The sequence below is a fragment of the Cephus cinctus genome, unplaced genomic scaffold (genome assembly GCF_000341935.2).
Source record: "Cephus cinctus unplaced genomic scaffold, Ccin1 Ccin1_scaffold1184, whole genome shotgun sequence".
Classification (NCBI taxonomy): domain Eukaryota; kingdom Metazoa; phylum Arthropoda; class Insecta; order Hymenoptera; family Cephidae; genus Cephus; species Cephus cinctus.
This window is the reverse complement of record NW_014333664.1, coordinates 623,171-640,734: the sequence shown is the minus strand read 5'-3', so window position 1 is coordinate 640,734 and position 17,564 is coordinate 623,171. Positions and strand designations below refer to the sequence as shown.

General features: G+C 37.4%; 1 protein-coding gene across 2 annotated transcripts in view; it reads right to left on the bottom strand.

Annotated features, from left to right (window-relative positions):
• Positions 1–17,564, bottom strand: part of LOC107272547 (metabotropic glutamate receptor 2) — a 130,856-nt gene that overhangs the window by 76,860 nt on the left and 36,432 nt on the right. For both annotated transcript variants that reach the window (XM_025089823.1, XM_025089824.1), the window contains exon 2: positions 3,016–7,515. In XM_025089823.1, the coding sequence (XP_024945591.1) occupies positions 3,016–7,483 (4,468 nt within the window). In that variant the 5' untranslated portion in view covers positions 7,484–7,515. The remainder of the gene's footprint in view (positions 1–3,015; positions 7,516–17,564) is intronic.

Here is a 17,564-nt window from a genome sequence, read left to right as displayed (position 1 = left end):
TATATGAATCGATCGATTTTGTCGTCAACTTATCTGCCGTCAATTTCAAAAATCAATTCTATTTTATCATTTTGATAATATTGCCAGTGAACGATATTGCTCTTTCAGCTTTTTCGTGCTTTACCAATGGATCCTGCCAATGCAGTACCTTTATCTGCTGTTCGAGAAAGTGCAAAGTTACTACAGTTATCGACTGAGTTCTGTAAATGACTTTACCGACTGTGGGCGTTAAAGGTTGACAACTGGTTTTAAGCGTTACCAAAGCTTTTTTGGTGTGCTTTTTCACGAGGCGAGAAGCACAAATACTAAATTATATAATAATGCCACTTAAAGTTTAGCACTCTTCTTGTGCTAGTTCTGAATTAACCCAATAAAACGCTAGGTTTAATAATTAGTTAATTATATTTCGCAGTTTATTGCAGTGGGTATAATTTAGAGATTCAACAGTGCAGAAATCATCTATGATAATTAAGGCGAAGTGCACAAAGCTTTTATAAGAGGTCTCTCATGTTATAATTGCGTTTTACACTCAACAGCTGTTTATGCGGTTCTTTCTTTTTGATTTGTTTTATTCTAAGGCTCCGTGCTCTCAAAATTACGTAATTTCTACATACCAATAGAAAGGGAAAATATGATAGCGGGTAGGAGGGAAGTCTATGGAACAATGACAGTGGAAATCAAGGGCTGTGACAAGGGCAGGTTGAGATCAGGAGAGCAGGGCAGCTCCAACCAGTCTCTCGGGAACCAGAAAGATTCGGGATTGATTGGAACTGTCCAAGCAAGATGTCGACGACGTCAGACGCCGCAACGGTGATCGCCGTACGGCCAGGGCAGAAAGTAGTCACAAGGTCTTGGACCCAAGGAGATAGATTCTATGACATCAGCTGAGTTCAGAAATCTTCGGGTTTTTCTTCCCGACTACGTTTCCCAAATTAATTACTTAACTCTTTCGACCACGTGAACGATCCAAAATAGGAGCGAGAGTGGATAGAAATTCGCAGCTTGCGTAACCCTTTGGGAACGTTCGACGAGAATTCTGCAACGAATTGGATGAACTTTGCGACCACGGTACTTATCGCTTTGCATAGAGTCGCGTTTGGATCAGATTTACCCAGACCCATTTACCTTAGCTAGAATTTCTCGAAGTTATAAAAATTAATTAATGCATTCTTCAATTGGATGCAACCCTTTCCGTGTTCCCGTGTTGGTATCATTAGGTTGGAACGATATACGAAATCCGATAGTAAACAGACTTTTCCATTGGAACTTATCAAAACGTTTCATAAGCGGCTGTAAAGATTTTACGTTCTCAAAACTTTAACAATATATAAGGACTTGAAAGTTTTGCTTCAATTTGTTTTATTTCTATCGCCACTTAGGCGTGTCCGACGACGAAGGTCCTGAGTGGTGAAGAACATTTTAAAAGAAAAGCTCCTGTGCAGAGCAATTCTTACCGGTGCATTTGAACTTACGGTAATGATAGGTTTCAAAATAAATATCACCGTTAGAAAACACCGTAACGTTATTTCTTCAATGATAAATAAAATATCGAATTTTTACATTGCAATAAATGGGGATTACGGGTTAACGTCAAGCGTCCCTATAAAATGCGGTTAAAACTTTATTCTACAAATTAGACAGTTGATCGGATTAAATGTTTTCTTTGCGAGTTGCGAAAGTTACATTGCCGATGCTTATAGCCTCGGGATGTTGAGAGAAAAAAAAGAAAGAAGAAAGGAATTATTCCTGGCATCGATCTAAGAGTAAATTTTTTCTTTTAGAAACCAGTAAAAATAACTGTCAAGGGGAATATCACGAGATAACGCTATGTGCTAATTATGTTATTTAAAGATAACGTTAGCAAAGTCATACTTTCATCCACGATTACTTATTACGCCTCTATGCTCTTCCGGCTGCCTTATTCTCTATTATATGCGAAATACGTTGAAGCCATATTGCGTAGCAGGTATACCAATCCTCAGGAAATATATAATCAATCCAAAGGCAAACAAGTTTTACATTTCCACCAACTCGTCTACCCACTTTCTTTTGTTTCGTCCTTTTTACATTTTACGTCAATTTAAACTTTCACCCTACATGAAACTTTGCCTTTGGACGCAAATAAATTTTTCTTCCGCATTTTTTTATTTAATTAAACGAATGCTTCGTTTTTGTCTGTAAAATAAACGTTGATTATTTTTCATAAAATAATCATTATCTACATATAACGAGCTCTCATTGAAAATTATCGAATGGCATCGTTTCTCGTATTACTTATTAAAAGGCATAATTATAGCCATAATTTTATGAGCTTTTTCATACTTCGTTGTCGTGAATATTACTCATGGTCACGAGTACTCGAGTACAGCAGACACAGGATTTCTGATAATGCTGAAAGCGAATAATGCTAAAGTTTATTAATAATTGTCGAGAATGATAGAGAGTAGATGTTACCGAAAATTTTGACAACGTTAAACAAGATTCCTGTGAAATTTATTAAGGTTAAAGTTTCGTTTCAGACGAAATTTTTTGCGTATAAAATGTCATCAAAGTACCGAAAGAAATTCCGATGGTATACCTCTTCATCAAAGTGAGCAGGAGACTAAATATTTTCCAGACGGTGAATGATCTTCAGAAATTGTTTACCTTACTCAATGTTATTCTCCTACGACGCTCTGCGCTGTGTGATAAGAGAGATCTTGAAGCTGATTTACAAAAGGAACACGGAACAGACCGAAAGTCAGTTACAAGAGACAGTTTCCGAAAACACATGACTTCCGAAAAAAATAGGATCACGGATATCTCAAGTGAGATCTAATGAATCTCCAAAAGAAATGCGAAGGGAATTCCTTTCGACAGGATGCGGACTGCTTATCGAGTTCAGCCACGTTTTCCATAAGCGATAAGTAAACCAGCGCGGAATATCAAATAAACTGGAATATTGTGAAAGCTATTAGACAAAACTAAAAGTGTAGTACGGAGAAGAAAAAAAAAAGGAATTGTGATAAATCTTACCTTTTATAAAATCAACAGCCATTTCCAGTCCGTATGTATCCTTGTCGCAATCGTCCAATATATGGGCCCCAATTTTAACCCCAGGTACGATTCCTTTCTCATTCAGCCTGTCTAAGGTATAAAGCATGGCTTCCAGCGCTTGGACACCACCTTGCGGCATAACTGGTCCACATGTGACTGAATCTTCTCTTTCGTGAACCATCATTAAACCACCCAACACTAAATCACCTTCCACCACAACACTGTGTTTCACGGGCCACTGATTTAACGTGCTCGATACACGTGTTGAATTATCCGATTCGATTTGATCATACGTTGATAGAGTTTGATTGGATCCGAGAGAATCATAAAGATCCTGCTCGGAAGATCTTAGGGAGGCATCTTTATTGGATGCGAAAATGCCGATGGACGTTTCTAATATGTTTATCGTGGTCGAATCTGTCTTCAAATTGTTTAACGATTCCGTCCATTCTGCCGTATAAGACGAATCTGTGCTATTGTATTTATTTGATATAGGATATTCGTTCATAATCAGGCTCGTGACATTTTTAATCGTACGCTTTTTCAAGTTCGCATTATTTATATCGTCGTATATTTCTTTGCTACTAGGTGTCATGCTTGTCTTGTATGACGTATCAAGTTCGTAGTTTTTTTTATCGTTGGATTTTATTACGCTACGAATCGTGGTATTCGGTCTACCGAGCTCTTCCTTATTATCCAAGCTTTCGTGAGTCTCGCGCAAGTTCAGAGAATTACGTTTACGCGGAGATAAAAAGTTTCTATTGTTACGATTAAACTTTTCCAAGTTCGGCGAAAGCGCGTCGAAAGGAACATTTTGCGTGTTGCTCGTCCCTCGATACTCTGATGTTCTTCCGTCGTTCATTAGCTTAAGTAAGAAATTGTCTTCGTTGATTAATTTTCCTAAAGAAATCGGTGTCTCGTTCGATTTCTTGGAAATATTATTTTTTATTGATATTTTTTCTGTCACTGCAAAAGCATTGGTTTTTGGTGTCGTCGACATGGAATCGCTCAATAACTTTCTCAGTATAATATTTTCATCAATCTTTCCCCCAGGGCTGTGCAAGGTAGTACCAAGTTTTCTGGTTGTTCGTTTTATTAGACATCCATCCGCTCCAATCTCATCATTCTTAGAATCAATGGCGGACAATCGAGATTTATTTATATTATAATAAGGTCCAAGCGACTCTTCGCTTCCAGTTTGACATCCAGTATCCACTTTTTTATATTCTTTTATGTCAGTACCTTCGGAAAACTCATTTCTCTTGACGAAACGATCTTTATCGTTTTTCATTGTTCTTATTACGTAATTTATTTCGGACTTTATGTCTTTGGGAATTGACGTCCTCAAATTTCCTATTCTCTTCTTGTCATATATATCGTCGTTGAACAAGATTTTGCCTTTGGTCTTAAAATAAATATTTTTATTCGAAGTTTCGTTAAATAATATTCTCTCGTCGTTATTAGGCAAGTACGTTTGGTTTTTTATTAAGAAATTCAATATTCTCGTTCTTACTGATTCGGTGTTAGCATCAGTTATGGAGGATGTGACGTTTTCTTCAAAAGTATTCTCTTTCTCGTTCGATCGAATACTCTGTGGATTTTCTTCAATCCAGTCGGAAATCTTTTTCGCGTTGCTGTATGCTTCGACAAGTTTGTTCCCCACTGGAATTCCAATGGAATTTGTACCGGTATGACTATTTTCCAAGATCTTGATTTTCCCATGATCAGCATCAGTTTTCATCATTCCTGGAGTTCCGTGTAAGTCGCTGCTGATTATAGGAGCCTTTTCATTCCCTTTGTAGCTGACTGCCGCTGAAATTGCATCGTGTGAATTAGTCTCGTGACTCCTTGTATCATGAATAATTGTTCCAGGATCAGATCCAATCCTGGTACCATGATCGTTAAACTTTGGCGTGCCGAACAAAAAGTTTTTCTCAACCCCGGAAGTTTTCATTGACGTTATTGAAACTGATTCGCTCTGCTTATTGCCCCTTCGCGTGCTACTTCCGAGTCCCTGATGTTTTTCGGCAAGAATATTGCGTGGAAATAGTAAAGACATTCTAGTCCTTTCGGAAGCTGCGGGAGTCGGTGACTTCAATGAGAAATCGCTACTGTTTTCAGAATTGTTGCTACCTCCGTAACTAGCTATATTTTGCAATTCCTTCTGCTGATGAATCGATGCTTCACTTTCTTTAATTTTCTCTTTATATTTACCTATATTATCCTTATCGTTAATTGACTCTCTTATCAGTGAAATTGGTCTCCCTAGGTCATACGGGCTTTCGGTCAATTTCCGGTTTTTCCTTGAATATTTCGTCGTTTCAATTTCACGACTATAATCTGTCCAAGTCGTTTCGCGAAACCCTCGATTATCAGATTTCTGTCCAACAATATTGCTGAGAGATTGAATTTCTCTGGAAATGGAGGTGCCCGACATTTTCGCCGGAAATGTCACATTCGCTACGTTTATTTTCGTCGACGCTTTCATATTCCTCAAGGACACTACATCCTTGTCGTCACTTAGAACTTTAGCTGGCAGCGTTGTCTCACTGAAATGTTTCTTCGAATTCGAAAATTTCTTGAAAAACGGATTTTCCACGAGTACACTTTCCCCATATGGATACGGAAACGCATTTCCCGTATCGCTTTTCATATGGACCTTCGTAATTTTCTTATTTCGTGGATACCTTCCATTGCTACTTGATTCAAGATACGAATTCCCCTCGTACGGTTTTACGGTTTCAAGAGTCCTTGTATTTTTCCGGATTACTTTTCTTCTTGCAATATCATATTCCTCGCTGTTTTCTACATTTTTTAAATTAAGGTTCCTCATTAAATTATACTCTGATGGTATTTTTCCTAGTTGCCCAATTTCACTGTTGTCCACTAAATTTGGCTTGAATCGCTTATGGAAATTCATCTTGCTTCGTGTAGAATCCATTGCCGTGAATACGTTTAATTTCTTTTGCTCTACTGCTATCCTGTCATTCTTTGATATGCTCCCTGCAGTACCGTTACTATCGATTATTCGTTGTCTAACCGTGTTATTTTCCGTGTCTTTTCCTACGTGACTCTTTTCCTGTACATCGGCATCAATATTGATTTTCCTTTCAGCAGGCATTTCCGCATTATTTTCATTCGCGAGGGATTCGTTTGACAGTCTCGTTGTGACGTCAGCAATGTAATCATCGTCAGTATCGTAATCAATTCTCCGGTTCTCTAATCCTCGGGATCCTTGCTCTGAAAGATTTTTCATTTTCTGAAAAATTTCATTTCTCACCTTAAATTGCATTTTAAGCCCGACCGTTGGAGTATGTATTTTTGGATCTACAGGAGTACTCGAGGCTGTCAAATTTTTCATGTCACCCATCGATAATATACTCCATGAACTTTTTGTAATCCCGGGACGCGATGACACCTCAATTACATTTTCTTTTGTATTGGATGTCGGCCTGATCGTAGTGTTAACATTGATTTCATAGTTTTTGCTTTCGTCCAATATTTCCATACGCTTTTCCATGTTTCTCCTTGATTTGAGATCCTTCACAGAACTGATTACAAATTTCTCTGTAGAATTTAACGAGATTTGATCATCTGATTTTCCAAACAAATTAACATGGAATTGTTGATTCGAGTGAATCTTTTCGTTAACTGGAACAGTCTTTATATCATTTAGTCTCTTTTGGTTTTTCAAATTCTTGGAAAGTCTTTCAAATTCTATTATCCCTTTTAGTTTATTCTGATATTTTCCAATTGCGTCATTAAAGTCATGATTCTCCATAGCGATGTCACGATCTTCACTGCTTGCGTATCTCGGATGCTGTCTGCTCTTTATTACCTCTTTCCCAAGATTTTCATTACCTTCCTGCCGCGAGAGTGCATACGAAGATCGTTGTTGAATTTTTCGAAAATTTACATCTTTTCCAATGACAATAAAATTACCCTCCCCCTCGCCAACAGTTTTATTTCTCTCGATCTCAAATACATTTATGTCTTTGTTGATCGATGAAGTTTTAAAATCACTAGTGTCTTTAGATAGGGAATTTTTCCTTTTCACAAACTCTCCAGGATTAACTACCATACCAAATCCTTGCGGGACGTTTGCCAAGGAATACGAATCCTTTTTAGGAGTCTCCGGGGCAAACTTTTCACTATCGTTTCCTTCTGTTTTCAGCTTTAAATTTACCTCGCTATTTTTCACAGAGTCCATTTTACGAAATTTCACATTTTCCTTCGCTACTCGGCTTGCGCTACCTACGTCCTCCACTTTCCCATAAATGTCGACACTAGAGCTTTTCTCTTGCACTTGATTGATATTCAGTGTCGCGAAGACATCCTGAGGTTCCAAGTATTTGCTAGAATTTCGAAAAATGTCTTGTTGCCCAAGAACGGTCGCTAAAATGGTCCAAATGGCCACGAGGGCCATCCAGCCGCTGCTTAGCCACATCACCTCGGTAGTATGAGGATCATCGTTAGAATCTGTAACAGACCAAAAAAATTATCTCGCATAAACTTACATAACGTTTCAGATAAGAAAAACTTCTTACGGTTTAATTTATGAAGGACTGACAGCCCTTTTGTATGGGGAGGGCGGTGGGTGGGCGTTGATCAAACAAAGAGTAATTACATACACGAATATTAATGAACGTGGGAAAATGCGTTATGGATCGATATGTAAACTGAAGGTTATATAATAAAAAACCGATGATTATCATTCGAGCGAATTAATTTCAGTCTTTTTTAGGACAGGAATTATCAGATCGACATTAGGCTTCATTTATATACTGTCATTAATGAACGATGCAATTTTGTCAACAAAATTCCCATTTACGGAATTTAAATATTTTTACTTGGGATTGCCGTTCGGTACGGTGCTGTTGTTTAGATTATGATGACTTTGTGAACTATGTGTGAAGTACACAAATTCTATATCCTTTAGTGATTTTCTGTAGAGACACATGTACGCATTGATGGACGTAATATTAATTTTGGAAAGTTGCCACAACGTTTCCTATTCGGTATAACTATACATATACGTAATCCGTCGATCATAAGTCGTAAATATAACGTAGAATGTTAACTGAAATTGCCGAAAAAAAATGGCAAAGAAAAAATGCATCAACACCGCTCATAAACAATATATCCTCGGACTATTTTGAATAGAATTGTCCGAAAATAAAATTTGCACTTACGGATCTCATTCATTTATTGCGACACCTCCAGGGAACGGCCATTAATCAAATGAGAAACAATCTTGACGTGGTACTGATGAATGAAGATGGCGCCAAAGCGAAAACTAAAATAAAAGTGCAAGAAACAAAACCTAATTCGTCTTCTTTCCTATCAAGAAGATTCAGCCGGTAACTCGGACTCAAGAGACAAAAAAAAAAGGAAACACCGTACCTTTCCTTCCCAAAGGACAATTCAATCGGAATAATTGATCGTATTTCCTTTTCACATGGCCATCTTCGAGGATACAGGACTGAAATGAAGTTAGGCGTTTCCATAGATATTTCCCTATATACTTTCGCCGGAGTGCATTCTTCGAATGCTACAAATAGCAACGGCTACATGCCAGAAAGCCAATCGACTACCATGAGTGCCGAATATATTGCTGCAATTTTCTTTTGCAGATCCCTAGTCAGTGCATCCGACGTTCTTAAAGTTTTCTCGTGAAATGCTCAGATTATCTTTTTCTTCGTTCCTATCAGTCCGAGAGTAATGCTTTAGCACTCGACCTCAATGTGCCTCGAAGTAAGTGGTTGCTAGGTGCTGCTATATCCGTGGCTACTGCTGTTACTAGAACCAGGGCTTCTGGTACATGTTACCGGAGCAATAAGCCCTTTTAAGCGGTGGGCAACACGGGTATGACCATTGATCAATACGGATTACTTCAGTATTTGTCTGTCACGTGATCTATCAAAATTTATCTCACGTGAGATTGAGCTAACGTGACATGCAATTTGGTCTGTGCAAGTTGTTTATGTACATGTACCTGTACTTAGACTTGTGAGGTCGAAACTGCTACTTTGCCGGTACCTTGATGCATGGACAAAGCGTTGATACAGTATTACGCTTCGCGCGTACATAGCGGTTTCAAAGGAATTCTGAGGTAAGTGTTAACAGCCGTAGACTAAATTATAATTAGGGAAAGTAACATGAATGCACGTAAATTTCTTTTTCGTCTATAACTTGGTTGAAGTTAGTAAATTTCCTTTATTGTATAACTTGGCTGAAGTTAGGTTAGTAAAATTTGTAAAACTTTGGGGTAAGAACTTGGTAATCAGGGGATACATAAAGGATTTTGAAATAATTCTGTGCTGCCTGTGATACTATGGTGTTCTGCTATTATATCTTGTATTAATTAAAAACCGGACTCTGTTGTGTTAAAATTATTCATTCGGATCTTTGGTCTATTCTTTGGCGATATTGTGTTGTATTCATTGACGGGTATAGGTATATCAGCAAGATGAGAATGGCTTATGGGATCGATATACTTATGCAGCCACGTGCTGTCATGATATGAATGCAGAATAGGATAATCTAATATGCGATGCGTATATAGGTAGAATTGGACGCGTGTGCAAAATTCGTAAACATGAATTCGCATGCCGGACACAAGTACAGGTTAATTCGTATCGATAGTTTTTTGGTATTCGTCATAAAAATGGAAATCGTTTTTCATTTCAATTTCATTGATTCTACATAAATGCAAAACTTAATGTAACGAGAATTATAAAGTTCAGTGGCTGTACAGCGTTCTCTTCAAAACGACAAAACTATCGCAAATTTACGTTTTCGTCCTATACATTATTTTACGAGTCCACCGATCACTACCTTCCGAAAGAACTCGTTTAGCACATGTGATTCGTATCTGTCTGCGGGAACGAGACGAATAGTAAAAGAATAAGAAAAAAAAGGAAATGGAACCAGGGTAAAAAATCCAGAGTAACTGCTCTATGAAACTGTAGTAAACTTTCAGGGAACATCTCGAGATCATTTTTTTAAATTCAAATACTTTATAAATAGATGGTACCGGTCGAATCTTTGACTCGAGGTAAAATTTACTCGGGATCGGGAGACAAAAAAGGAAAAATAAAGTTTAAAGCCATAGAGTCACGAAAGTATAGCTTATCTGGTCGTGAAGTTTGAGGATTGTGCGAAGAGCTTGCAAAAACCAAGAGTTTTCCTGCATTCACGAAACATTTATATTTTTCAATCATAATTTCGATATTCGCTATGGAAATACGGCATTTTAACCTTATGTCGAAGCAACAGATAATTTTAAAGGTTATTTAATAATTATACGAAAACATGCATCTTCTGTAACAAGTAAACCTTACAATTTATCGTATTGCCAGTTTTCTTTGGTTATTTCAAAAATTTATCATTTCCGCAAAAGTTTTACGTAAAGTTTATAACCTATTTTGCATTTCGTTATATTGTCTCATTATATGTATCAACGGTGTATATAAATGTGTAAGTTGTAAATATAGGTGTATATACAGATATAACCTGGCTCTCTCTAAGGGCGTTATGTAGAGAATATTATATATTATACTATAGTGCGGTTCTTGGAAACTCAATTTACCTTCGTGTATTATGCCAGCGGACTTAGATGGCATATCGAAATTTTCAAGGCTTATGGCAGTGGAACTTTTGAGTGGTATAGGGGGTGAAAGTTCAGAGTATTCATTTAACAGTGTCAATAGTCAACTCATATTGTATAACAGTTGACCCTTCGGAATTGTTGCTTTCGATATAACGAGAGAATCCAATGTTAAATCCACACCGGAACAAAACTAATTTCAGTATGAACAGAACCATAATTTTAGTAAAATGATTAAATTTCACATTAAGTCTCGCGAAATAGTATAATATATTTTTCGATGTCTCTTGGTGTCAAAGAAATTGATATCTTCAATATCACGAGTGAACGTGGTTATTCAGGTTAAAAAAAAACTCGTCAGAATAAATAGCCAATAACGTTCTCAAGAGAAATTTCAAATATCTTTCGTAACGTGGAAAAAATTTTTCCTTGTGAATTATGGTAAAGATTATTTCTGCAATTTCTCATCCCAAAAGTACTTTGGGCGACTTCCCGGTTATAATGGAGTAGGTGTGAATTTTGATGTAGTTTAATTTTTAAAAACTTGTTCCACTCAAACTTTTCGAGTATTGTCGAATGGAGATTGATCCGTGATATACTCGAGATTTTTCAATTGGATCAACCATACAAAGGTAACTCCTGATACGCTTGCATGCCGCACAAAAGTTTTCTCATTTTAAGAAAGTTACATTCGTAGATAATTTTTCACAGTTTTTTCACCAACCTTTCACTACGTTATAGTATACCTCTCTCACATCCCAGGACTGTCGTCTCTGCTTTCCTTGTTACACCCCCATTGCGACCCACCGGGTTATAAAACGTTCTTGACCTCACTCTACGAGTCTCCGAGGGGCCGTTGTTCCCTTTACAACATCTATGGTTTTCAGGCATTTTGACTTTTTGTTCTTTCAACCACAACCACCTATGGCTGTTTTTTATATTCTGCGAAGATTTATTAATCCAAAAATAAGGCTCATATTGTAGGGCTCAAGTACGTTACCTAATTACCTATGCACTTCCTCTCTGGTATAAACGATTTTATTCCTAGATCTTTCAGCGAGGTTAAACCGTACATTGCTCGGGGCGTACCGCGATAAAAATATTGTGGAACTTTTATTTGACGAGATTGTAGCAGATTGCGTATAGTCAGGACTTCCTATTATAGAGCCGCTTGAAGATATGGCCCTTAGTACAGGATTTAACGAAGAAGTCCCTTGTGCCAGAAGAATAGCTATACTATATCTATGCATATAAACTTGTCCCAAACGTATTACATGAAGAAAGAAAGGGGCGCGGGGGAGAGTGTGTGTGTGTGTGTGTGTGAGAGAGAGAGAGAGAGAGGATTAACCATTATTAAAAAAAAAAGATAGTGAAAGGATAAATTTGCAAAAATGTGTTTCTCTGGTACCTGACAAAAAAGTCATCACGAAGAGTATGAGTACTTTGCTTGATACCCTAATAGCCTTTCTACCCTTACATAACCCCTAGGCGATAATTTCTAGTGGCGTTGTAACTTTTAAAGAGGGAGGTCTTAAGTCGCGTAAAGATGTTAAAAATTATTATTAAATGCACCTAGTAATAGTCTACCCAGGCCAAGTAAATGCGGGATAAAATAAATTTTCAGCAACCTCGAGTGACGTTTTCGACTAATATTTTTTCACTCGTTGGCTTTCTTTGCTTTCTGGTAACGTCATTAATTAGCCATGGCGTCGCAGACATTTCCCCCAAGTCTTTATTAAGTGCAAAAGGTGGGAATACGTCGTAACGTTTAATATCCGTATAGGTTAGGTACTAACGAGCTTCTTGTTAACGTTCTTAATTAAATTACACAGCTGAAAGTCGTTCTCGAAGAGAAGGGTTAACTGACTTAATAATATGGCCTATGTTTATTAATATAGTTTAATACATTTTTACATCCGTCGTAATCATAACAATAATAATAATTGTCATACAAAGAAATTTCAAAGTTCTGGTTTCCCTTGTGTTACCGTACATGTCGTTTTCATTCTGTGTATAATTGTGACGTTAAAATTCATACAAAGCTGAAAAGTTTTTATTGCATTCGTAATTACGACATACCTACTCGAAAGTCAAGCGCCGACTGCTTTCTTTACGTAAACGACTTGGGAAATGTTTTTTTTTTTTTCATAGTCTACTCTCCAACCAATTACTTTATCTTTTTCTTTCTTCTTTCGTTCACCAACCCCTTAATGCTTGAGCATTTTTCTCACGTCTCTCGCATGTTTACTGGCTGCTGCGTTGACTCGCGTCAAATTTTCCGTTGCGTAACACTCGACTGAGTGTCGTGTTTCTTAAAAGATGGCGAATCGCGCATCCCTTTGGGGATCGACGGATGTCATAAAATTCATTTCGGGGAGAATTTCACGACAAAGCTCAAGATGCGGATGCGAGTTCTACAACAGAGGACAGACGATGAGTAATATCTCGTGTGGAATTCAATAGTGTCTTGGGACGCAAAGGGGAAGTGAAAACAAGAGGGAGAGAAAAGAGAGAGAGAAAGAGAGATGTATGGAAAGAAAAAAAATTCTCCACGGTCATTTACCACGGAAGAAAAATACCGTACCCCAGAAAAAGATTCCACCACGAGCCATTTTGATATCATATTTTCTCCTGAAAGTCCCGTATGTTTTTCCATACGCGATTTCTCGCGCCTAGACTACATTCTGCGGATGGTTGGTAGATGGTATCGCATGACGAAACCCCATAAAGCGATGATAACCTCGTAGACAGGAAATGGATTTCTTGTATGGATATAAATAAAATTGCAGTCAGATGTTGACAGCCTTTTGACATTACAGTTGTGATTTCGAAGGTGCTCCCATTACTTTGACGACATTATTTTTTATGTCTAGAAAATGGAAAACTCGATGTTCAACTATTATTGTGTATCAGAAGAACAAGAATAACCGTGTATAGCGAGCATACCTTGTAGGTATAATCATATATGTATATGTATACTGTATTAATACAAAGTGTATACTTATTGAATAGGATACGTTGTAAACAATACATTGTAATTATGAATTCTAGACATACCGAGATATATCTATATCTATATTACGATTCTATGTTACGATTAACAATGGTAGCTTCCAGTTTGTACAATAAGGGTGTCGCCTTCTCTTTACCGTAATATCTGTTCATAATAGAAGATAGGACGACGTTATTAGCCTCGTAAGCTGAGAATGTTGCCTTGACGCTATATATGTACATACGCCCACCTCTCCATATCCATACTCGAGCTCATCCCCATATGTACAGTATAGAGCGTTGTGCCATATACATATATATACACACATATCTATATATATATATATATATTGAATTATATATTGTATATATATATAGCAGTTGCTGAATGTAAGGTCGCAAAGTTGTATGTCCAGGGTAGGTTATTAAAGGGGTCGTCATATCCCCGGGAACAATGAAGAAAATACCGAGAGGTCATTCAAGCAAACTTATGAAATATTTTTCGCTCATATTTTGACTCATTGACTTTTTGTCTCGTGATATGCCAAGTACTTTTTAACCTGTGAAACTACTTTCAGCTTCCACGGTAAACATTCATTAACGTTACAAGGCATTGGGTTAAATCCCCCATAAATTAACGTCACACCTACGCGCGTCGGAGCAATTCTTTACATTCAGGATGTGCGAATGAAAAATAGGATTATAAAATAAGGGAGGAATCACGAATTATTCGAGACTCTAAAATTTACTGTTTATATTCAATCTTTTTTTTTTGGCAAAATAAAACATATCATATTCAAAAGATCTCATTACTGCGTGTGTGCTTATATACCCAGGGTCAGGTTACAATCTGGTGAAACTCTGCGAAATACTTTTCCTTTCTGACCGACTTTATTTACGACACCAACAGGTTGTTGATTTTGTCGCGGCTGTGCTTTATCGTTAGACCCCGAGGGCCAGCATTGTGGAAATTTTAGGTTAAGTAATCTTCCTTGGGCTGAATCCTCGGATCTGCTTCTTGCCCTTTTGTCCCTTCGCTGATACTTATATGAATACGGGGCTTGCGCTAAGCTTATATATCCAAAGCAAAAAGAAAACAAGTATTGGCAGTCATAAAAGCTCATGCGTCATGTATAATACATATATGTATATATAATTCACAGGGATTGTATTCCGACATACGTCGATGACGTCATCAGCTGATACTTATATACACATATCAACGTGCAGTGTATCTCGTTACAAGCTTCATTGTCAACCTGGTTTTATATGGAATTTTTGCATACTGCATCCACTCATTTAAGTTTTATATCTCAACGCGACGACAAAACGGCTTAACAGTGCGGACAAAGCTTGAAGCTAAACTCCTTCCTTTTTTTTAATGAAATTTTTTTTAAATCGCGTCCTTTTGGTTGGGTCACTCGAAATTCGGTTAGTTTCTACTTCTGTAATTTTTGTCCATGGAATTATACTGATTAAAGTAGGGCAAGATAATGGGTGGCGGAAACGCATCCAATTTTGAATATTCGATTGGAAGTCTGCCTTCCCTCTTGGTAAACAGATTCAGTGTATATGTATCACCTTATATAGGGATTCGAGATCTACCAATGTTTGGGGTTGGATTCTCACCCTAATTTGGGTTAACTAAATTAAAGGAGCTTTAAAGGCTTTATGGAAGCATCCAACGATCAAGGTTTTTATTAGAAATTTCTTGAAAGGGATACATGTGTATATTGATCTAGATAATGACGTGTCTGAAAATGACGAGTAGAAAATGTTTGGTTCGACGTCGAAGGGTCTTGCGATCCTGACAAATTGTGACAAACGGTTGAGTTAAGTTATATCGATGCGGCGAATATATATTTGGGTTTGAAAATCTGAATAAATAGACGATTGCGACGTTCCGACACTCTCGCGTAATCCTTTGGGTAAATTCGTACCTTCCACGTTCTGATCCTTTTGGAAATTGCGATTGGTTCACTTTGTCTACGTGAAACTCAATCTGTCAATAGACAGGTATACTGTAAGGGTAATTGTAATACAAGAAACTTTGTATTGTTTCTGGTAACATATATTCTGCACCGGTGTAATATTTAATAATGACAAAATTAATTAGTTATTAACACGAGAAGACGGGAGGGGTCTCTATAGATTCGAATCACTGCTTTATAGACCTGCTGAACTGCATATTATCCATTAACGTGGTTAACGGTAATAGCTGCAATGGCATAATAACATGGATCCTGACACCATGAATACAGTCTTGCAAGATGCATTCAGTACCTACGGATGCACGTATCGAATTGCCAGAACGTATGTGACATGCATTCAGGAGCATAGTTCACCCTATATACAGCATTTGAGTCAGTATTAACAGAGCCGAATCCATATGTGAAATTGTGATTACTGATTAGTAATCAAATTCTATTGTATGAGCATTTCAATCTTTAATAGTATAACATGATCGACTGTTATATATTCTAGTATAATAGATCCGATTAATAATCTCCCTATGATAGGCAGAGTTCTGTCATTGGATAAACTCGGGTCTCTAAGAAAAAAACCATGAAAAAACGATCCAGCACATGAAATAGAGGGACCCCATAGAATCCTCTATAGATAAAGCAGATGACTAAGATATATCAATCTCGATATAATTCATCCATAGACATTTTTTTCTGAGCAAAAAGCCTACGTCAACCCTTATGAAACCCATAGATTTCTTTGAGCACGATGGAAATTGACACTGTTATAGGATGATGGAGAATATATCCCATAAGAATTTTTACATCAGGGAATTTACATTCAAATGTGAAATTGCAACGTAAACCATGAAGCTGAGACAATTTGTCTGATGATATAAAACACGCGCAAGTCTACGTCACCTAAATCCCATAGATCTTCCAGGAGCAACGACTCATCTCTCTGGCCGTAGCCGAAGTCCTGGAGAACTTCGCAGACGCATTCTCCGATGGGAATTTAGCATTATTGTGACGTCCCGGCGTCTCCATTTGCTCGCGACGTCGCCGCATCGTTGTCGCTCGTGACTAGACGTAATATGCAAGACATGGCTATAGGGATAGCAAATGCAACGTTATGTCGCATCGAAAATTCTCTACCGAATAAATAAGTCTGTCTGTTTTAACCTAATATTATTTATTTGAGGTTATGTGATATTCATTAGTAGATGCTCCGTTTTTTTCTCTACGTAAACGTGTCTGGCATTGATATTGGTAACGATAGTCCCTGATACAAGTGGACTATCCCTATGAATTTTTGATTTTTCCCTTTTTGAAGGGCTCTTCGGTTCCTGTACCTTTTTCTTTTATTTGGACCCCGTAGGAATTATGCATTTTCTTTTCGCACCACTTGTGTCCCCTTAAAGCCGAACATATTCGAGATGTTACGTAGTACAGTAGATTCGTATGATTTATAAAAATATATTTTGTTAGTATATTTGACAACCTTATAATGCCAATGCCGACTCTATTTGTCATTTATCAAGACACCGTTTCTGTGTCGCTTTAACTCTACAGCGTCCCTGTATAGTCTCGGTGAGGCGTTCAATTTCGCATTAAATTTCAGAAATACGATATTTATGCTCGTCTCTATTATCCACGAAGAACATTTATTTTGTTCTGATAGGCATTACCAATTTTGACATCGATCCCGTCAAGTCTCTTTGTCATTTCTGTTATTGGGCACCTTCGCCCGTATCGACTTTTAATGATTAATCGAATAATCTGTAAATTCATGTCGCTCCGGTCCTGTCAATCAACCATCTGCAAAACATTTTACTCGTTTCCCAATACTTCATGTCACGTCGAGAGTTTATACGTTATTTTTATCAATGGTAATCAAACTTTTGTATCATTCTATTTGAGGAAGTTGTGTTACAAAAATAGTTGCAAATCTTTAGATATTTCGG